This window comes from Oncorhynchus masou, chromosome 13 (genome assembly GCF_036934945.1).
Source record: "Oncorhynchus masou masou isolate Uvic2021 chromosome 13, UVic_Omas_1.1, whole genome shotgun sequence".
Taxonomy (NCBI): Eukaryota; Metazoa; Chordata; class Actinopteri; order Salmoniformes; family Salmonidae; genus Oncorhynchus; species Oncorhynchus masou.
This window is the reverse complement of record NC_088224.1, coordinates 51,091,674-51,115,358: the sequence shown is the minus strand read 5'-3', so window position 1 is coordinate 51,115,358 and position 23,685 is coordinate 51,091,674. Positions and strand designations below refer to the sequence as shown.

At 42.4% G+C, this 23,685-nt stretch overlaps 2 protein-coding genes across 3 annotated transcripts in view; both read left to right on the top strand.

The window, feature by feature from the left end:
* Positions 1–872: 872 nt before the first annotated feature.
* On the top strand, positions 873–6,559 carry laynb (layilin b). Its single transcript, XM_064984194.1, has 7 exons — positions 873–1,126; positions 1,872–2,169; positions 2,970–3,127; positions 3,673–3,717; positions 4,273–4,359; positions 4,944–5,058; positions 5,375–6,559. The coding sequence occupies exons 1-7, from the start codon at positions 1,051–1,053 to the stop codon at positions 5,703–5,705; spliced, it is 1,110 nt and encodes a 369-aa protein (XP_064840266.1). The 5' UTR covers positions 873–1,050; the 3' UTR covers positions 5,706–6,559.
* A 1,751-nt stretch (positions 6,560–8,310) lies between these two features.
* Positions 8,311–23,685, top strand: part of sik2b (salt-inducible kinase 2b) — a 70,165-nt gene continuing 54,790 nt past the window's right edge. For both annotated transcript variants that reach the window (XM_064984193.1, XM_064984192.1), the window contains exon 1: positions 8,311–8,754. In XM_064984193.1, coding sequence (XP_064840265.1) covers positions 8,617–8,754 — 138 coding nt within the window. In that variant the 5' untranslated portion in view covers positions 8,311–8,616. The remainder of the gene's footprint in view (positions 8,755–23,685) is intronic.

The following is a 23,685-nucleotide window of genomic DNA, read 5'->3' as shown; positions in this document are numbered from 1 at the left end:
ACGGAGCCTGACCAGGAGGCTCCGTCTGCGGCGATGTTGTTTTGGCTCGGCTTCTGGGATTAGATCCACTGTCCCGGGTTGGGGTCCGAACAAAGGATCCGCTTCAGGAAAGTTGTATTTCAGGACGTAATGTAGGAAAATTGACATTGTTTTCTGGGCTAACAATGTAAGAAATAATACTTTTTAAAAAACAAAACACTGCATAGTTTTCAAAAGGACTCAAAGCGAGGCGACCATCTCTGTCAGTGCCATCTTGCAGTCGGTAATCACAAAACAACCTCACAAAAAAAAAGGTCTTGTATTGTCTGGAGTCTGCTGCCTGGAACACAGTCTCACCAAAGTTTTCCATGTTGTAGCCTCATTACTGGCTAAATTAACACGCACCACCCGGCCCTAGAATTTCCTAATTTCCTCAAGTGAAAGAACACAATCTTCTCCTCAGGCTAATGCTTGACCTTTACATAATTAATTCCCAATTTTTCTCTTAACTGTTTTATTTCTTATTTCCTGCCCTGGTTGTCAAATCTTTCCCCCAGCACACAGTAGATCTAGGCTATAATAGCAGGAACATTTGTATATGAATGTTTGATATTCAATTAAAGTAGTTTGTGTGTGCGCGTGCGTGTGCGTGCTTGTATGAAATAGACGTTTGCTAAACATGTACATTTCTCGTGATCAGTATAGCATATCACTCAAAGACATCTTTTCAGTCTCTCTTCCATTCTTATCAAATAAATGTGACTTTGATTAGATTATTGTGTGGGTGCAGCATGGAGTAGCCTAATTTCATTATGCCTATGAGTGCAAAAAAAAAACATAGCAAGGTATGACAAGCATTCCTCCTTTCCTCCTTTTATCTGCGATGGATTTACTCAAAATAATGAGCCTTTCGCAGTGAGAGGGGTTTAAAAAACGCTTTACCGGATCCTGCAAAAATACTTCGACCTAATTCTGATTGGACCATATGCGATTTTTCGCCCCTCTCTCAGGCTTTGACGGGCGGTTACGGATTTTCTCGAATTTACACGAAAGTTTAGTGAAGATGAAGAAATGGATTTTGTTAAACTGCTCGGGACTGTTCTCGCCGTTTTCTGCCACTTAGGATTCACCCAATTTGAACACAATGGTGAGTGTTGACAGGGAAACAATGTGAAACTTGTCAAAGCCCGTTGTCAAAAGGTAACTGTATGATTAACCAAAGGTTATCTAATGCATTGCAATTTTGCGCTCTTTTGATTGTGCGAAAAAAATCGTAGTACCCAACGAAAGAAGAAAGATTTTGGAACGTTAAAATGTTTAAATAGAAACTTCAAATGTCACCCAAAATCGAGTGCTTTTGTAAGCTAGATGACAAAAACAGTCACTGCAATATTTCTCTTCAATAGGCCTAGACATTGCCCAGAGCAGGCTTTTTGTTTTGGTTTGTGTGTTGGGAACCTATGATTCGTTTTGAGATGGACCGTTATGCTCAGAAGTAGGCTACAGATTTAGAAGACCAATGTGGTATGTAATAGCCTAAAGGTGGTGCAAATATCAAGGTGGGCCATATTACTTTACAGCTTATTCACTGTGGTTTGCAACATTATTAGTAAAGGCCCTAATAATAAAGAAAACATGGCAATAGGTAGGTCTACATAAAATCAAGAGATCTTGCACATAGGCCTATTATCATGTAATCCATGTATGCTAATACATGTGCCTTATGTCCTCACAGTTTACATAACAACTTGCAATGTTATTCCACTGAATGACCATTCTGATTTGACGTTATTTATTACCCACGTTTAGATGAGCAATTTTCCAATTGAATTTGCAATTTGATTTGCTTTCTTGATTTGCAATTTCTTGTTTTCCAATGCGATGCACTGTAGGCCAGAGGATCTGCCGGCGTGGCACGGAGCGACCCTGCTACAGGATCAACTACTTCCAGGACCCACGGCGGAGGGTGACCTTCGATGATGCAAGGCAGGCCTGCAGGACGGATGGGGCAGAGCTCCTCAGTATCGAGACTGACAATGAGCAGCGTCTGGTCGAGAGGTTCATCCAACAGTTGCAGGCCACCGATGGGGACTTCTGGATCGGGCTGCACAGAAGCCCACACCACCGAGTGACTACCATAGGATGCCCTTCGCAGTACTACTGGCTGGATGGCAGCAAGGCCAGATTCAGGTGTTTTACTTTGGTTTCAAGTCAAGTAGATCCCTGCAGCTGTTGGCATGCACACCACAGGAAAATACAGGGCCATAGAGATACCTCACATGACTCACAGTAATCTGAGAGTCATCAAAGAGCATCAGGGATTAACATATGTTGGTGTCTACATGCTTTGAGAGTCATTGCTATTTTATCGGTACAATTTCTATTATCATGAATGTTATGGTATTGGTAGTGTTGGGAAAGCTACTCTGAAATATAGTTTACCCAGCTACCAATTACTTCACACTGAAATAAGTTAAGCTACACTAAAGGTACCCTTAAAAAAATATAGTTGATTTAACTAAAGTTACTTTGAAAAGTAGTTCACTTCATCCAAACTACTTAATGAAAAAATATTATATCTAAATCTGAAATGTCATAGACGACAAGTTGCCAGAACAGATCACCGTTGTCAGATGTTAACAGATGTTATTTACCCTATTAATCACTAAATAAAATGCTTCAAGTGAGAATTAGGCAGGTCTGAGGCCGAAAAAAGCATTGCAAAAAGATTAGTGTGTAGTTCCAGTAGTTAGCTGCACCACTACATGGCAAAAGTTATTAACTACTGAAAACACTACCTTGATTTGAATTTAGTTCAACTACCACCAAGCTACTGCAAAATGTAGTTCAATTACTAGTTGAACTACATATTTCACTACTCCCCAACACTGGGTATCAGTAGGATGAGAGTCCATTTTCAGAGGCATGCTGTTGACTATCAAAGGATCTCTGATAAAGTTGTTGACCTATGGAAAACACGCTTGTTGCAGAAACTGGCATTGGGACGAGCCATCGTGTGGCAACGAGATGTGTGTGGTGCTGTACCACCAGCCTTCTGCCCCCCGTGACGAGGGGGGGCGCTTAATGTTCCAGTGGAACGATGACAACTGCAACACCAGGAACAATTTTGTCTGCAAGTACTCCGAAGGTGAACTGTACCCTGGACACGTTCTGAGTAGACAAACGTTGTGGAACATTGCAGATAGAAATGTTATGAATAGAGTTGACATGATTTGGTATTCTACATGTCAGAGAGTTATGTTTGTTTCACATCGTGTTTTTCTATCTGAACGATCCACAACATTGTGCCCTGCAAAACATGGCCCCGGTGTCCTTGATAGTGTTCATATTTAGACATGAACAGATTAAAAGGGTTGTATTCAACGGACAGCAAATGGAAATAAAGGGGCCTAAACAGGGAGGGACTAACTGAATTTGTCCAATTAGAATCTCTTTTGTTGACAAGTTTTTTTGTTACGGATTGCAACAGTGTGCACTAATGAATTTGGCAATGTTACATTACATTTATCCTATCTCAATCCTGTAGTTTATCTCAGCTGAAGGAGATAATATTGTATGGTATGATTTTGATTGAATACCAGTTTATCAACAAGGAACCATAGAAAATATAATTCACAGTCAATATAGTCCATATACTTTTGCAGCTGACGATTCTCTTTCTCTCTCTTACAGAAAAGTTCCCAGTGTTTACTGTGGTGTGGAATTCATTATACACAGGTAAACCCACCCCTGCAACTAACATTTAGATTTGTTCAAGGTCAAATATTTGAATACTTGAGATGAGTGATTTGTTGATACTGAGATCAACAGCTTGAACATTGTTATGACATCACAATTCTCAATCTCCGAAGTGTCTATGTAAAGGATGACATCTAGTGGTAAAGATTTATGAATCACAATATAATATAATAGGAGAGAATATAATAGAACATAAAAACCTCATCAGTGTCATTGAATCAATCCTCTTACCAGATAATAGAGGCTATGCATGACAAATACAGTAGGCTATAGTACAGTTACAGATTACCAGTGAAGTTGCTTGAAACTGTTGCTCTGATTGAGTTTATTCCTCGAGAGTTTATTTGCATATTAGTCATACTGTACTTGTTTACACGTTGCTGAATCACACATGCTCAATCTTTCTTCTCTGTTGAAGACAAATTGTGCTTATTTTGGTCTGCACATTTATTTGGGCAATATGCCGTTTTTGTATATCAATCCAATTTACGGTGTCTGTCTATTTACACGTTTTGATCATTATCTATTTTCCAGTTGCCCCAATTATATCTTTAATACCAATCCTCCCATCAGCTAAAGTGAGTGATGAGAAGACAAAACTAGGACTGCCTGAATCATCAGGTAAAAAATCTGCACTCTTCATGTCTATCGAGTTTGATCCTTGGTTATGAAATATTGTACATTATAAACTGGGTGGTTTGAGCCCTGAATGCTGATTTGGCTGACAGCCATGGTATAACAGACCGTATACCATGGGTATGACAAAACATTTGTTTTTACGGCTCTAATTATGTTGGTAACCAGTTCATAATAGCAATAAGGCACCTCTGGGGTTTGTGGTATATGGCCAATATACCACGGCTAAGGGCTGTGTCCAGGCACTCCGCATTGCGTTGTGGGTAAGAACATCCCTTAGCCGTGGTATATTGGCCATATACCACACCCCTTCATGCCTTATTGCTTAATTGTGTCCCAAATACAATAAATGATCTCATTTATTTTCCAAAGTTTATTTCCAAAATGATTCATAGGTAGGTGCCAACTTACTGTCATTAGCCTGGTCCCAGATCTGTGTGTTTGTGCTATCAAGTCAGCTCCTTTTCATTGACAATGAGTGACAAGGAGTTGACATGATAGCGCAAACAGACCTGGGCCCAGGCTATAATGCCATTGTCTTACCTCTGGTGTTTTTTTTCTCCCTTCAGTATCTCTTTCAGATAATGTCCTGTATGTCTCCTACATTCTATTTGCTACTATCCCTATTCTACTGCTGCTGCTTGTGGCAACAGGAGTCTTCTGTTATAAACGGGCTGCCAAAAGGTAATACTTGTTCGTTTCATTGAATAATAACAGGTAATAATACATTTTGTATGTTAGGCACCTGTCAAGGTCACCAAACATTATTTAAAAGTATGTCAAAAATAATCTATAGGTAAAAAATGACACAGGTAAGAGGGGCAAAACAGAGGGAGCTTGCAAGAGGGCTTGTGAAACACAATCAACATCAGACGTCACAGAGCATAAGAGATGTTTTGTTTTGAGGTTGGTTTAAATGCCGTACTTGAAATAAGCAATGATGGAGGTGTTTGTGGCTCGCTACATGCCTCTGTAACTGATAGTGTAACTCTTTGTGCAGGAGAAAGTCTCCAACAGACAGCTACCCTAAGCAAGAGCAATGGGGTACAATGTCCACTGCGGCCTGCAACATCCAAGGACCCTATGCCTACCAGGACATCACCAAGCTTCAACCAGCCGAACTGGAGAGCATGGCACCTGAATCAATCAAGAAGATGTCCTTCTGTGCCTCCTCTTTTGATTCCCAGTGTGATGATTACGAGAACGTTTCAAACATGGAGACAGTGACAGAGAGTGGCTTTGTGACCAACGATATCTATGAGGCCTGCCAAAACCAGGGTCGGCACTATCTCAACGAGACTGGATGGGTGGAGAATGAGATCTATGAGTAATGTTGCGGCCCTGCAGTGCCTCTCTCTTTACCACATGTCCACTGGGCCATCTGGGCATCTGACTCTTTTTCATATCATTTCTTTCATATCTCCTGCTGGTGGGTTGTATGGCATCATGTGATGCGAGACAGGATGGACAGATCCTGTGTGGTATTATATAGTGTTCGCTTTAGGGTACGCCCACTAACCGTACAAAGAGGCCTATGGTGTCACCCCCATTTGAGGTTTCCTGTGTGGAAGTTGATGTCAGGGAACAAGACAATATCTTCGGAAATTCGGATAACAGAAGTCTGACCCCACGACACCTCTGAGCAATGGCTGCCTGCGAGAGATGATCCTCCCAGTGATGTTTAACAAAGCCTCCACTGCTATGACACCAGTTTGAGCTGGCTGGATAAAGTCATAATGTGCCTTTTCATGGCTACACCAATGTCCTGGTTGAATAACAGAGTGTAGCATTTGTTTATTTGCCTATTCCTGTGTCTTCGTCTTATAATCTTGTATTTATCACAATGTCGTGAGAAAAATCAAGAAAATACATGTTTTGCGTACATGGTAGATTCAAGTGGGCCTGACTAGAGTGTTGTGAAAAAGTAGTCTTAACGAGCTAAAGCTGAGTGTTCTTGGAGGATGTCGGACAGGAAATACCAAAAGCACATCTGGAACTCGCACATACAGGAAATCTAGCAGTGACAGCAGATGCTTTTGGGGTGCTGCGCTCAACCGTTTTCCATGTAAGGCTGTCACGATAGGTTAATTAACAAAACATGTACTTGCTGGACCTGCCTATATGGGTGATATTTCAAATATCGCGCACTGCTCTGGCTACAAATAAATGTTTTGTTTTAATTGTTTTTATAATAATGTGCCTTTTATTGTGTTTTTGTGTACAAGAAGAAAGAAAAATAGACCATTTATAAGCCGTAAAACCTTTGGTAAGATATAGCTTACTTTACTGTACTATTGCAAACAGTACTTACTTATGGCTTCATATTGTTTGTTTGACCAGCAGATGGTGCTGTTTCATGTCATATTTCAACTCTTTCCATTGGTCTCGAACTCCAGCAGTTTCACTCAAATTCTATGTTGATCGCTAGATGTGCAATGGGTATGTTAAAAAAAGGATAACAATGTGCTAATATTCTGTCATATTATTGTATTATTCTCAAACCAATTGATTTGGCTTAATAACATGTATCTAAAATGTATACTGAACAAAAATATACTGAACAAAAATATAAATGCAACATGCAACAACTTCAATTTCAATAATTTTACTGAGTTACAGTTCATACAGTATAAAGAAATCAGTCAATTGAAATAAATTCATTAGGCTCTAATTTATGGATTTCACATGACTGGGCAGGGGTGCAGCCATGGCTGGGCCTGGGAAGGTATAGGCCCATCCACTGGGGAGCCAGGCCTAGCCAATTAGAATGAGTTTTTTTCCCCACAAAAGGGCTTTATTACAGACAGAAATACTCCTTAGTTTCATCAGCTGTCCAGGTTGCTGGTCTCAGACGATCCCACAGGTGCAGAAGCATGATGTGGAGGTCCTGGGCTGGCATGGTTACACATGGTCTGCGGTTGTGAGGCCGGTTGGAAGTACTGCCAAATTTTCTAAAACGATGGAGGCGGCTTATGGTAGAGAAACAAAGATTCAGTTTTCTGGCAACTGCTCTGGTGGACATTCCTGGAGTCAGCATGCCGATTGCACGCTCCCTCAAAACTTGAAATATCTGTGGCATTGTATTGTGTGACAAAACTGCACATTTTAGAGTGTTTTTTTATTGTCCACAGGACAAGGTGCACCTGATGAGTTGATCATGCTGTTTAATCAGCTTCTTGATATGCCACTCCTGTCAGGTGGTTGGATTATCTTGGCAAAGGAGAAATGCTCACTAACAGGGATGTAAACAATATTGTGCACAAAATTTGTGACAAAAATACACTTTTTGTGCATATGGAACAATTCTGGGATATTTTATTTCAGCTCATGAAACACTTAACATGTTTTGTATATATTTTTGTTCAGTGTACAACCCTGAATTGCAGAACACACACCATCCAGCATAATCCAAATTAATGTTGCCGTTTTGTCCGTAGCTGGGAAACCTGGCAAGCATCTCACACTCTCTTCTCAAAATGTATGATTATTTTACCACAACCATAAAGGACAATTTGCAACCAACAAAAGGTATAATAAAATGTATTCGTGGTTGCATCACTTGCATGCATCATTTGCTTTGTGCACAAGCATGTACACATTACATAGTCAGAGACCAGCTGCACACACACCTTCACACATCAAAACAACATGCATGCATGGATTAATGTGCTAGTATAAATGTACATAAATAATTCACCAGTCCAATCCCTGCACTTTGACTCAGAGTAACAAAAGCTTTTTCTGTGCACCTGCAGGTCAAACTTCAAAGTCAACCCTCCACTCAGGGCGGCGAGCAAACAGATATCAGAATAGCAATTTAACCGGTTGACGTAAGAGGTGGGTCCGGTTGGCTTGGAAACGAATTGGCACTGAAGCGTGGAACCGCTTCAGAGGCCCGCCCCCTGTACAAATACCCCCATGGCTCTGACGTCAATGTACGTCAACGAGAGAATATGATGCCTCCTGCAACTCAACTCATGTACTTTAGCTAATATAGGTAGCTAGCTGAAACAGTATAGCTCTATTGTATTGGAGAACGTGGCGTGACAGCCGTAAAATGTATTCTGTCGTCTCGTTGGTCTGAAGGGTCGTTAACGTTCAAACTGGCCGGGCGACCGAGAAATGGACTTTGTCTATTTTGAATAGACAACATTTTAGCGGGCGGTTTGTTTTCCCTTCAACATCTGTAGGCTCAAGTCGCGAGTCCCTAGGTCCTCACCCCCAAACCACATTTAATAAAGCATGGTCATGGCTGACAATCACCAAAAACCGATGGTCCGGGGTCCTGTCCGAGTGGGCTTCTACGATATCGAACGTACTCTAGGAAAGGGTAATTTCGCAGTTGTGAAGCTGGCTCGACATCGCATTACCAAGACTGAGGTGAGTGCTGAGAATTAGCTAGCTGGCTGGCTAGCGTGCTAGTTAACAGTGAGCTAAGCGTGTGATTCTCTTGCAAAGGGCACTAACCTTGTCTTTTAACTAACAAGCTAGTGGTTACTTGCCCCCTGCATTGCAGTTGTGAGTTAGCTAGTTATCTAAAGTTATATTTGCACATTTATTCTGTAGTTGTCTCATTCGGTTCTCATTTGACATTGGCATGTTTAGACCATTTCACACCTACCTAGTTTACTATGTTGCAAAGTGTCTTTTTTTTTTTTTGCAAAGATTCTGAACCTTACATGAAGAAAGTTATAGACTAGAAATGTACTATTATGTAACTTGATAATTATAACTGTCTATGATTAGCAAAATTGTGTTTTACCCTGTTTTACATTTAGGCAACGTTAGCCTAACTGTGAAGCTGATTATTTCATGTGTGTTCATGCCATGAGATTCACATTATCTCATCAAAATCAAATCAAATTTTATTTGTCACATACACATGTTTAGCAGATGTGAGTGTGAGTGTAGCGAAATGCTTGTGCTTCTAGTTCCGACAATGCAGTAATAAGCAACGAGTAATCTAACCTAACAATTCCACAACTACTACCTTATACACACAAGTGTAAGGGGATAAAGAATATGTACATAAAGATATATGAATGAGTGATGTTACAGAACGGCATAGGCAACATGCAGTAGATGGTATAGAGTACAGTATATACATATGAGATTAATAATGTAGGGTATATAAACATAAAGTGACATAGTTTAAAGTGGCTAGTGATACATGTATTACATAAAGATGGCAAGATGCAGTAGATGATATAGAGTACAGTATATGCATATGATATGAGTAATGTAGGGTATGTAAACATTGTTTAAAGTGGCTAGTGATACATTTTTACATCAATTTCCATTATTAAAGTGGCTGGATTTGAGTCAGTATGTTGGCAGCAGCCACTCAATGTTAGTGGTGGCTGTTTAACAGTCTGATGGCCTTGAGAGAGAAGCTGTTTTTCAGTCTCTCTGTCCCTGCTTTGATGCACCTGTACTGACCTCGCCTTCTGGATGATAGCGGGGTGAACAGGCAGTGGCTCGGGTGGTTGTTGTCCTTGTTGATCTTTATGGCCTTCCTGTGACATCGGGTGGTGTAGGTGTCCTGGAGGGCAGGTAGTCCCCGGTGATGCGTTGTGCAGACCTCACTACCCTCTGGAGAGTCTTTCGGATGTGGGCGGAGCAGTTGCCGTACCAGGCGCTGATACAGCCCGACAGGATGCTCTCGATTGTGCATCTAGAAGTTTGTGAGTGCTTTTGGTGACAAGCTGAATTTCTTCAGCCTCCTGAGGTTGAAGAGGCGCTGCTGCACCTTCTTCACAACGTTGTCTGTGTGGGTGGACCAATTCAGTTTGTGATGTGTACACCGAAGAACTTAAAACTGACCCGTCGATGTGGATAGGGGGGTGCTCCCTCTGCTGTTTCCTGAAGTCCACAATCATATCCTTTGTTTTGTTGACGTTGAGTGTGAGATTATTTTCCTGACACCACACTCCGAGGGCCCTCATCTCCTCCCTGTAGGCTGTCTCGTCGTTGTTGGTAATCAAGTCTACCACTGTAGTGTCGTCCGCAAACTTGATGATTGAGTTGGAGGCGTGCATGGCCACGCAGTCGTGGGTGAACAGGGAGTACAGGAGAGGGCTCAGAACGCACCCTTGTGGGGCCCCAGTGTTGCGAATCAGCGGGGTGGAGATGTTGTTACCTACCCTCACCACCTGGGGGCGGCCCGTCAGGAAGTCCAGTACCCAGTTGCAAAGGGCGGGGTCGAGAACCAGGGTCTCGAACTTGATGACGAGTTTGGAGGGTACTATGGTGTTAAATACTAAGCTGTAGTCGATGAACAGCATTCTCACATAGGGGTTAGGGCAACCTCAATGATGTGCAATACACTGCCTTTCTTTAACCATGGATCAATACCTTGCTTCATTACTCTCACTAACAATTGTGTGCAGTTTTGTATAATGTGGTCAACAAGCCACCCCATAGTCCTTGCCACCCCCCCAGCACTACACAGCTGATTCAAATAACCAACTCGTCATCAAGCTTTGATTATCTGAATCCGCTGTGTAGTGTTTGGGGGAAAAAAAACAAAATATGCACCCAGGGGGGACTCCGGGATCAAGTTTGGGAAAGCCTGCACTGTTGTTTACACCATGGTTGTTTACAATCATATAAATATCTAGGGCATGCAACATGGGTTAATGCATTGGTTACATAACCCAATAAAAATATAACTTTGTTGCCTCTTCTTGGGACAATCGGCGTGCTGCTGTTGTGTACACAGATGCTAATAGTCCTTGATCATGACTCTCATTTCCATTATATTACACATAAGTCTTTGGACGAAGGCGTCTTCTGTGCAGGGGAGTTTTGTTAAGTGCGCTGACACTCAATCTGAACATTAACAAGCGTAATGACCGTATCTTTCGTATCAGCGATTTCCAAAAGGTTAAATTGATAAAATCAAACTTTATTTGTCACACGCTCCAAATACAACAATTGTAGACCTTAACCAACAGTGCAGTTCAAGAAAGAGTTTACCTAATAAAAATAATAAATAGTAACACAATACAATAACGAGGCTATATACAGGAGGTACCGGTACCGAGTCAATGTGTGGGGTTACAGTTTAGTTGAGGTAATTTGTACATGTAGATAGGGGTGAAGTGACTATGCATAGATAATAAATGATGAGAAGCAGCAGTGTAGAAAACAAATGGAAGGGGAGTGTCAATGTAAATGATCCAGTGGGCTTTTCATTAATTGTTCAGCAGTCATATGGCTTGTGCTTAGAAGCTTTTAAGGAGCCTTTTGGTCCTGGTCTTGGCCCTCCAGCACCGCTTGCCGTGCAGTAGCAGAGAGTACAGTCTATGATTTTGGTGACTGGAGTCTTTGACAATTTTTTGGTCTTTCCTCTGACACCACCTAGTATATAAACTTAGCAAAAATATTAACTTCCTCTCACTGTCAACTGCGTTTATTTTCAGCATACTTAACATGTGTAAATATTTGTATGAACATAACAAGATTCAACAACTGAGACATAAACTGAACACGTTCCGTAGACATGTGGCTAACAGAATGTGTCCCTGAACAGAGGGGGGGATCAAAAGCGAAAGTAAGTCAGTATCTGGTGTGGCCACCAGCTGCATTAAGTACTGCAGTGCATCTCCTCCTCGTGGACTGCACTAGATTTGCCAGTTCTTGCTGAGAACCACCTAGGCACCTGCAAGTTCCCAGACATTTCTGGGGGGAATGGCCCTCACCCTCCGATCTAACAGGTCCCAGACGTGCTCAATGGGATCCGGGCTCTTCGCTGGCCATGGCAGAACACTGACATTCCTGTCTTGCAGGAAATCACGCACAGAACGAGCAGTATGGGTGGTGGCATTGTCATGCTGGAGGGTCATGTCAGGATGAGCCAGCAGGAAGGGTACCACATGAGGGAGGAGGATGTCTTCCCTGTAACGCATAGCGTTGAGATTGCCTGCAATGACAACAAGCTCAGTCCGACGATGCTGTGACACACCGCCCCAGACCATGATGGACCCTCTGCCTCCAAATCGATCCCGCTCCAGAGTCCTTCAACGATAACCGCGAATCCGACCATCACCCCTGGTGAGACAAACCCGCGAGTAGTCAGTGAAGAGCACTTTTTGCCAGTCCTGTCTGGTCCAGCGACAGTGGGTTTGTGCCCATAGGCGACGTTGTTGGTGATGTCTTGTAGAGCTCAACCAACTATGATTTTTCAACGCCGATACCGATTATTGGAGGACCAAAAAAAGCCGATACCGATTAATCAGCCGATTTAAAAATACAATAAAAACATTTATTTATTTGTAATCATGACATTTACAACAATACTGAATGAACACTTATTTTAACTTAATATAATAAATCAATGAAATCAATTTAGCCTCAAATAAATAATGAAACATGTTCAATTTGGTTTAAATAATGCAAAAACAAAGTGTTGGAGAAGAAAGTAAAAGTGCAATATGTGCCATGTAAGAAAGCTAACGTTTAAGTTCTTTGCTCAGAACATGAAAACATATGAAAGCTGGTGGTTCCTTTTAACATGAGTCTTCAATATTCCCAGGTAAGAAGTTTTAGGTTGTAGTTATTATAGGAATTATAGGACTATTTCTCTCTATACCATTTGTATTTCATATACCTTTGACTATTGGATGTTTTTATAGGCACTTTAGTATTGCCAGTGTAACAGTATAGCTTCCGTACCTCTCCTCGCCCCTACCTGGGCTCGAACCAGGAACACATCGACAACAGCCACCCTCAAAGCAGCGTTACCCATTCAGAGCAAGATGAATAACTACTACTAAGTCTCAGAGCGAGTGACGTTTGAAACGCTATTAGTGTGCACCCCGCTAACTTGCTAGCCATTTCACATCGGTTACACCAGCCTAATCTTGGGAGCTGATAGGCTTGAAGTCACAAACAGCGCAATGCTTGAAGCACCGCAAAGAGCTGCTGGCAAAACGCACGAAAGTGCACATTGTAGCAAGGACATTCCTTTTTCGCGAATACGCACCGCATTGATTATATGCAATGCAGGACACTCTAGATAAACTAGTAATATAATCAACCATGTGTAGTTAACGAGTGATTATGATTGATTGATTGTTTTTTTATAAGATAAGTTTAATGCTAGCTAGCAACTTACCTTGGCTTACTGCATTCGCATAACAGGCAGGCTCCTTGTGGAGTGCAATGAGAGGCATGTGGTTAGTGCGTTGGACTAGTTAACTGTAAGGTTGCAAGATTGAATCCCCGAGCTGACAAGGTAAAAATCTGTCGTTCTGCCTCCGGAACAAGGCAGTTTACCCACCGTTCCTAGGCCGTCATTGAAAATAAGAGTGTGTTCTTAACTGACTTGCCTACTTAAATAAAGACTAAATAAAGGTGTAAAAGAAAAAAAAGAAAAATATGCCAAATCGGTGTCCAAAAATACCGATTTCCGATTATGAAAACTTGAAATCGGTCCTAAATAATTGGCCATTCGACCTCTAATGTCTTGTGAGGACCTGCCTTACGACAGGCTTACAAGCTCTCAGTCCAGCCTCTCTCAGCCTATTGCGGACAGTCTGAGCACTGATGGAGGGATTGTGCATTCCTGGTGTAACTCGGGCAGTTGTTGCCATCCTGTTCCGCATGTGTGATGCTCGGGTGTACCGATCCTGTGCAGGTGTTGTTACACGTGGTCTGCCACTGCAAAGACGATCAGCTGTCCGTCCTGTCTCCCTATAGTGCTGTCTTAGGCACCTCACAGTACGGACATTGCAATTTATTGCCCTGGCCACATCTGCAGTCCTCATGCCTCCTTGCAGCATGCCTAAGGCACGTTTACGCAGATGAGCCGAGACCCTGGGCATCTTTCTTTTGGTGTTTTTCAGAGTCCCTAGAACGGCCTCTTTAGTGTCCTAAGTTATCATAACTGTGGCCTTAATTACCTACAGTCTGTAAACTGTGTTAATGTCTCAACAACCGTTCCACAGGTGCGTGTTCATTGGACAAGCATGGGAAACCGTGTTTAAATCCATTACAATGATTTTGTAAAAATCTAAATAATCTTTGAAAGACAGGGTCCTGAAAAAGGGACACTTCTTTGTTTTGCAGAGTTTAGATCCTGGAATGCAGGAAGCTTGGCCCCAGTGATGTACTGGGCCATACGCACTACCCTCTGTAGCGCCTTGCGGTCGGAGGCCGAGCAGTTTCCATACCATGCAGTGATGCAACCGGTCAGGATGCTCTCGATGGTGCAGCCTTAGAACCTTTTGAGGATCTGGGGACTCATGCCAAATTTTCAGTCTCCTGAGAGGGAAAAGGTGTTGCCGTGCCCTCTTTATGACTGTCTTGGTGTGTTTGGATCATGGTAGTTTGTTGGTGATGTGGAAACCAAGGAACTTGAAACTCTTGACCCGCGCTGCTACAGCCCGTCGACGTAAAGGGGGGCCTGTTCGGCCCGCCTTTTCCTGTAGTCCACGATCAGCTCCTTTTGTCTTGCTCACATTGAGGGAGAGGTTGTTGTCCTTCAACCACACTGCCAGGTCTCTGATCTCCTCTCTATAGGCTGTCTCATCGTTGTCGGTGATCAAGCCTACCACTGTTGTCATCAGCAAACTTAAGAAGGGAGACCAGGAGGGGACTAAGCACACACCTCTAAGGGTCTCCAGTGTTGAGGATCAGCGTAGCAGACGTGATATTGCCTACCCTTACCACCTGGGGGGCGGCCTATCAGGAAGTCCAGGATCCAGTTGCAGAGGGAGGTGTTTTATTCCCAGCGTCCATAACTTAGTGATGAGCTTTGTGGGCACTATGGTGTTGAACACTGAGCTGTAGTCAATGAACAGTATTCTTTCTTAGGTGTTCCTTTTATCCAGTTGGGAAAGGGCAGTGTGGAGTACAATTGAGATTACGTCAACTGTGGATCTGTTGGGTTGATATGTGAATTGGAGTGGGTCTAGGGTATCCTGGAGGATGCTGTTGAAGTGAGCCATGACCTGCCTTTCAAAGCACTTCATGGCTACTGATGTGAGTGATACGGGCAGTAATCATTTAGGCAGGTTACCTTTGCTTCCTTGGACACATTACTATGGTGGTCTGCTTGAAACATGTAGGTATTACAGACTCGGTCAGTGAGATGTTGAAAATGTCAGGAAGACTCTTGCCAGTTGGTCCGTGCATGTTTTGACTACACGTCCTGGTAATCTGTCTGGCCCCGCGGCTTTGTGAATGTTGACCTGTTTAACCTCTTGATGCTATGGGGGCGCTATTTCATTTTTGGATGAAAAACGTTCCCGTTTTAAACAAGATATTTTGTCACAAAAAGATGCTCGACTATGCATATAATTGATAGCTTTCGAAAGAAAACACTCTGACGTGTCCAGAACTACCAAGATATTTTCTGTGCGTGCCCTAGAATGTGAGCTTCAGGCAAAACCAAGATGAGACGGCATCCAGGAAATGAGCAGGATTTTTGAGGCTCTGTTTTCCATTGTCTCCTTATATGGCTGTGAATGCGAGAGGAGTAAGTCTGCCCTTTCTGTCGTTTCCCCAAGGTGTCTGCAGCATTGTGACGTATTTGTAGGCATATCATTGGAAGATTGACCATAAGAGACCACATTTACCAGGTGTCCGCCCGGTGTCCTGCGCCGAAATTGGTGCGCAAAAGTCAGCTGCAAGTATTTTTCCATGGAATTTAGAGAAGAATGCAAGCTTCCACAAACAATATATCAATGAAGAGATATGTGAAAAAACACCTTGAGAATTGATTCCAAACAACGTTTGCCATGTTTCGGTCGATATTATGGAGTTAATTCGGGAAAAGTTTGACGTAGTAGGTGACTGAATTTTCGGTTCGTTTCGGTAGCCAAATGCGATGTACAAAACGGAACGATTTCTCCTACACACAGACGCTTTCAGGAAAAACTGCGCATTTGGTATGTAACTGAGAGTCTCCTCATTGAAAACATCCGAAGCTCTTCAAAGGTAAATGATTTTATTTATTTGGTTATCTGGTTTTTGTGAAAATGTTGCGTGCTAAATGCTACTCAAAATGCTAAGCTAGCTTAGCATACTCTTACACAAATTAGTCAATTTCTATGGTTCAAAAGCATATTTTGAAAATCTGAGATGACAGTGTTGTTAAGAAAAGGCTAAGCTTGAGAGCAGACGCATTATTTTCATTTTATTTGCGATTTTCAGAAATCGTTAACGTTGCGTTATGCTAATGAGCCTGAGGCTTTAGTCACGATCCCGGATCCGGGATGGGGAGTTTCAACAGGTTAAAGGTCTTGCTCACATCGGCTACCAAGAGCGTTATCACACTGTCGTCCTGAACAGTTGGTGCTCTCATGCATGCTTCAGTGTTGCTTGCCTCGAAACGAGCACAAAAGGCATTTAGCTCGTCTGGTAGGCTCGCGTCACTGGGCATCTTGCGGCTGGGTTTCCCTTTGTAGTCCGTAATAGTTTTCAAGCCCTGCCACATCCGACGAGCGTCAGAGTCGGTGTAGTAGGATTCAATCTTAATCCTGTATTGATGCTTTGTTTGTCTGAGATTTTGTTTGGGATTTCTTATAAGCGTTCGGATTAGTGTCCCACTCCTTTAAGCGGCAGCTCTAGCCTTTAGATCAATGCAGATGTTTTCTCTAATCCTTGGCTTCTGGTTGGAATATGTACTTGCGGTCACTGTGGGGATGACGACGTCAATGTACTTATTGATGCAGCTGATGACTGGTATACTCCTGAATGCCATTTGATGAATTCCGGAACATATTCCAGTCTGTGCTATTAAAACAGTCCTGTAGCGTAGCATCCGTGTCATCTGACCACTTCCGTATTGAACGAGTCATTGGTAATTCCTGCTTTAGTTTTTGCTTGTAAGCGGGATTCAGGAGCATCGCTTTGTGGTGGTAAATAGACGGCTACGAATAATATAGATGAGAACTCTCTTGGTAGATAGTTTGTTCTACAGTTTTTCACAAGGTGCTCTACGTCAGGCGAGCAATACTTCAGGCGAGCAATACTTTTTAAATATTAGACGTCTCGCACCAGCTGTTATTGACAAATAGACACACTCACCCCGCACCTTGTCTTTCAGACGTAGCTTCTCTGCCCTGCCGATGCATGGAAAATCCCACCAGCTCTATATTATCTGTCGTCGTTCAGCCACGACTTGGTGAAACATAAGATATTACAGTTTTTAATGTCCCGTTGGTAGTATAATCTTGATCGTAGGTCATCCATTTTATTTTTCAATGATTGCACGTTGGCCAATAGAACGGATAGCAGTGGGAGTTTACTCACTCGCCTACGAATTCTCAGAAGGCAGCCCGACCTCCGCCCCTTTTCCCCCATCTTTACTTCACGCCCGTTCCCGAGAAAGCAGTGTATCCTTCACGTCGGACTCGTTAAAAAAAAATAATTTCAGTTTGAGGTGAGTAATTGCTGTTCTGATGTCCAGAAGTTATTTTCGGTCATAAGAGATGGTAGCAGCAACATTATGTACAAAATAAGTTTAAAAAAATAAGTTACAAACAACGCGGAAAAACTAACAAAATAGCACAATTGGTTAGGAGCATGTAAAACGTCAGCCATCCCCTCCGGCGCCATTCTACACGCCATATCTCCATGCTACAGCACTTATTCTAATCCCCCCCTCCCCCCAAGTCATAAGACTCCTGAACAGCTAATCAAATGGCTTCCCAGACCAGGCCCACCCATTTACTCTGTACTGGTACCCTCTGTATATTGCTTCGCTATTGTTAATTTACTGCTGCGCTTTAATTATTTGTTACTTTAATGTTTTATTTTTGACCTATTGTTCTTAACTGCATTGTTGGTTAAGGTTTTGTAAGTAAGCATTTCACTAAGGTCTACATGTATTGTAGTCGGCGTGTGTGACAAATAAAATGTTATTTGTTTATGGAAAACAGACGGAAGACGAGGCGACGACCTGTGCTAATTAGCTACGGTATCTAGCATACTCCGAACACCTGTGTGTAACTCAGGAAGTGTAGCAGAAGTGACATTTCATCAGATGGAGGTACCCATAGCTTTATTGATCTGTGCAAAACGTATGCATGGCTGAAAACTGTAGGGAGAAGGCAGAATGCCGTTTGAGAATTTAATGAACGGGTGAGTTTTTTGTTGAGCCCCGACGCTTGCTCTAAATGTTAACACGCTTCCTTCCCAGCTTCTTAGTTTATGCTTGCTAGCTTACAAAAAGAGCAGCATGGTGCTAGTTAAAACTTGTAAAAGAAAGTAATGTTTGTTTCGATGGGCAAGGAAGAAATAACTTGTTAGGGCTGGCACAATTATCGTAGAATCGTGTAACCGACAATTAAGGACATAAACCGTGAACACATTTTTTTGTTGTTGTAATAATCGTCTTACTACTTACTTCTTAAGGGTGGATACAACATTTATATTTAGTAGATATAGTTTACCCAAGAACACTTTAAAATGAAGTGGGTAAAGATATTAATAATTTTACGAGCAGAATGGCACATTCGGGAGGAGAAGCATCATTTCCAAAAGTTCCAAGCGGTCAACACCATTCGTTTTGGAGACAGGGGTGTCACCAAAGTTGTGTTGTATTTAGGGCTGAGCCCATTTAGTCGACTGGTCGATTGTTTGGTCGATAGGCTGTTGGTCAACCATTGCGGAGGCCACGGGATGGCACACCAGTATTGCCAGTAGTACATGTACTGTTAATTACCATAATAGCTCATCTATAACTTTTGTTTGGTTAGGGCAATTTCTGTTAATGCATTCAATATACACTGCTCAAAAAAATAAAGGGAACACTAAAATAACACATCCTAGATCTGACTGAATGAAATATTCTTATTAAATACTTTTTTTCTTTACATAGTTGAATGTGCTGACAACAAAATCACACAAAAATGATCAATGGAAATCAAATTTATCAACCCATGGAGGTCTGGATTTGGAGTCACACTCAAAATTAAAGTGGAAAACCACACTACAGGCTGATCCAACTTTGATGTAATGTCCTTAAAACAAGTCAAAATGAGGCTCAGTAGTGTGTGTGGCCTCCACGTGCCTGTATGACCTCCCTACAATGCCTGGGCATGCTCCTGTTGAGGTGGCGGATGGTCTCCTGAGGGATCTCCTCCCAGACCTGGACTAAAGCATTGTCTTGCATTTAGGAGGAACACATGTCTGTCATGTGCTCAGTGTGAACCTGCTTTCATTTGTTGAAGAGCATAGGGCGCCAGTGGCGAATTTGCCAATCTTGGTGTTCTCTGGCAAATGCCAAATGTCCTGCACGGTGTTTGGCTGTAAGCACAACCCCCACCTGTGGACGTCGGGCCCTCATACCACCCTCATGGAGTCTTTCTGACCATTTGAGCAGACACATGCACATTTGAGGCCTGCTGGAGGTCATTTTGCAGGGCCCTGGCAGTGCTCCTCCTGCTCCTCCTTGCACAAAGGCGGCGGTAGCGGTCCTGCTGCTGGGTTGTTGCCCTCCTACAGCCTCCTCCACGTCTCCTGATGTACTGGCCTGTCTCCTGGTAGCTCCTCCATGCTCTGGACACTACGCTGACAGACACAGCAAACCGTCTTGCCACAGCTCGCACTGATGTGCCATCCTGGATGAGCTGCACTACCTGAGCCACTTGTGTGGGTTGTAGACTCCGTCTCATGCTACCACTAGAGTGAAAGCACCGCCAGCATTCAAAAGTGACCAAAACATCAGCCAGGAAGCATAGGAACTGAGAAGTGGTCTGTGGTCACCACCTGCAGAACCACTCCTTTATTGGGGGTGTCTTGCTAATTGCCTATAATTTCCACCTGTTGTCTATTCCATTTGCACAACAGCATGTGAAATGTATTGTCAATCAGTGTTGCTTCCTAAGTGGACAGTTTGATTTCACAGAAGTGTAATTGACTTGGAGTTACATTGTGTTGTTTAAGTGTTCCCTTTATTTTTTTGAGCAGTGTATTATTATTCTAGTCTTACCATTGTTATTGTAGGTGTGGACATGTTGTTTTTAGAGTGCACAACCTACAGTAGACTACACTTGTGGTTAAAATTATGATTTCATTCCATTTACGAGTTGTCAATTTATTAATTGTCTTTTTGTTTGGAGCGCTCCTGTCAATCTTGAGGGAGGACACATACTTGATTATTCATAGAAGGAAGTAAGCGGCCAACAAGTTCTCAGCGTATGTGGGAACTCCTGCAAGACAGTTGGAAAAGTATTCCAGGTGAAGCGGGTTGAGAGAATGCCTAAAGTGTGCAAAGCTGTCATCAAGGTAAAGGGTGGCTACTTTGAAGAATATAAAATATATTTAGATTTGTTTCACACAAGCATTTCTCTACACCTGCAATAACATCTGCTAAACACATGTATGTGACCAATAAAATTTGATTGGACGTTTTTGGTTACTACATGATTCCATATGTGTTATTTCATAGTGTTAATGTCTTCACTATTATTCTACAATGTAGAAAATAGTAAAAAATAAAGAAAAACCCTTGAATGAGTAGGTGTGTCTGAACTTTTAACTGGTACTGTAGCTAGCTAATTAGCACAGGTAGGGCACTGGGAGAGGCTATACGGAGACGCCAGGTGCCCAAAATGTATGACGCATGTCATGCAGCAAGAGTTGAATGGGGACGATCGGATTCGGTTCAGTTAGTTGTGCTAATGAGCCCTCACCAGCTAACTAATTTATTCTTGTGAGTTCAACGAGAATTAGAAACTTGTCTGCCAAAGTTGGGACTTGAGAGAGTCATTCCATTTCTATCGGGGTAATTGTTTATTTTTACGCGGATATTAATGCCGTAGTTGTACATTTTCGGTGAAAATCACTACAATAAATGTGCTTCAGCTGTTATCCTGGCATGATATTGGCCACACAATCTAGCTACTTCCCTCTCCTTACTGCAGGACAGCAGGACTCGGCATTAGCCGGCAAGCAGGAACTAAGGAAACACTGTGCCCGGTGATGTTGTGTTGCCTGCTTGCATTGCAAACTCTCATTGAGCAGAAGACTGTATCACGATGACTACCAATACTACAAGTTATTTTTTGTGTAGGGTGATATCCTACTCAAAATATAATCAAGTGGGATGGAACAAATTGGCTACGTTAGCTGCTGCCAGCAACATGATACATCTGCCCGGTGAAGCGAAACAGTGGGAAGAACCTCGATACAAACTCGTTACGCTAGCTAATTGGCATGTCAAGGTGACATCCAGATGGTGACAAATGTTTCCATATATAGGCACACACCCTATATTTGAATAAAATCATCTATACATAGGCTACTGAGCTTGTCTGACGCTTTAGGCACTGCGATTGAAAAATACATACATTACAACAGGGAGCCAGAGATCACTATAGCCTAACCAGAAGAAGAAAAAAAAACTGTTATTGACCAGATTCTGTCCCTTGCACTCCTGAAGTTGCTTGTAATAGGCTTCACCAGCGGTCGGCAACCTTATCGTACCATTTCTACTGATCTGCGTGCCAGTTGTGATTTTTCAGATGCACATTTTCGTGGAACAGTTTCATTTAATTTTATAATAAGTCTTCATATCTCAAAATCAATGTCGTGGTTAATCAATATTCTATCTAAATGACACATCTAAAAGTATCTTTTATGGCCATTATTTAATAATAGGTTACATAGCTTACGAATATATTTTAACACTTTTTTTTGGGCTACTCCATGATTCCATATGTGTTATTTCATAGTTTTGAAGTCTTCACTATTATTCTATAATGTAGAGAATATTAAAAATAAAGAAAAACCCTTGAATGAGTAGGTGTCCAAACTTTTGAATGGTACTGTATATGCGTCTCCACACCTGTATGTAAACAGAAGACGTATGCCACAAACGTGTTGTCAATGAAAAATACCGTTGGCTGCAACTGTGTTAACTGTGTAGAGTGTATGTGTGCTTTTTGCATTTGTGGAATTATTTTGATGTGATCTGAAAGTAGGGGGATTTATGTTTCTATAACCGTACCGCATTTGAGAATCAATTCACATTTAGTTGGCGTATTTGTCTCTTGGCTTCCAAAGCCATTTCCCCATGAACTAGAATATTTTTAGGTCCTTGGATTTTAATGAGTATCGTTAGGCTCCTTTAGTCCATTATGGGCCTACTCTGTACATACAGTGCCTTGCGAAAGTATTCGGCCCCCTTGAACTTTGCGACCTTTTGCCACATTTCAGGCTTCAAACATAAAGATATAAAACTGTATTTTTTTGTGAAGAATCAACAACAAGTGGGACACAATCATGAAGTGGAACGACATTTATTGGATATTTCAAACTTTTTTAACAAATCAAAAATTGAAAAATTGGGCGTGCAAAATTATTCAGCCCCCTTAAGTTAATACTTTGTAGCGCCACCTTTTGCTGCGATTACAGCTGTAAGTCGCTTGGGGTATGTCTCTATCAGTTTTGCACATCGAGAGACTGAATTATTTTCCCATTCCTCCTTGCAAAACAGCTCGAGCTCAGTGAGGTTGGATGGAGAGCATTTGTGAACAGCAGTTTTCAGTTCTTTCCACAGATTCTCGATTGGATTCAGGTCTGGACTTTGACTTGGCCATTCTTACACCTGGATATGTTTATTTTGAATTGTTTTCCCATTCCTCCTTGCAAAGGTTAGCTAGCTTTTCTAGGTTAGCTAGCCAGCTATTGTCGTTCTTCTAAGGTAACGTAACGCAATCAACCTGCTAGCTAGCCAGCTAGCCCCCGAATAGCAGCACTGTAGAAACTATTACACTCGACGGAACGACTTGATTAGTGTAGTGTCAACATCGCAGCCACTACCAGCTAGCCTACTCCAGCAGTACTGTATCATTTTAGTCAATAAGATTCTTGCTACGTAAGCTTAACTTTCTGAACATTCGTGACGAGTAGTCCACTTGTCATTCCAATCTCCTTTGCATTAGTGTAGCCTCTTCTGTAGCCTGTCAACTATGTGTCTATCTATCCCTGTTCTCTCCTCTCTGCACAGACCATACAAACGCTCCACACCGCGTGGCCGCGGCCACCCTAATCTGGTGGTCCCAGCGCGCACGACCCACGTGGAGTTCCAGGTCTCCGGTAGCCTCTGGAACTGCCGATCTGCGGCCAACAAGGCAGAGTTCATCTCAGCCTATGCCTCCCTCCAGTCCCTCGACTTCTTGGCACTGACGGAAACATGGATCACCACAGATAACACTGCTACTCCTACTGCTCTCTCTTCGTCTGCCCACGTGTTCTCGCACACCCCGAGAGCTTCTGGTCAGCGGGGTGGTGGCACCGGGATCCTCATCTCTCCCAAGTGGTCATTCTCTCTCTCTCCCCTTAACCATCTGTCTA

Bases quoted from the DNA above. Each gene is read 5' to 3' on its own strand.
- laynb (XM_064984194.1), top strand. From the start codon at position 1,051: ATGGATTTTGTTAAACTGCTCGGGACTGTTCTCGCCGTTTTCTGCCAC. The intron at 1,127-1,871 runs GTGAGTGTTGAC...GATGCACTGTAG, and splicing joins CACCCAATTTGAACACAATG to GCCAGAGGATCTGCCGGCGT. The intron at 4,360-4,943 runs GTAAAAAATCTG...TTCTCCCTTCAG, and splicing joins AGGACTGCCTGAATCATCAG to TATCTCTTTCAGATAATGTC.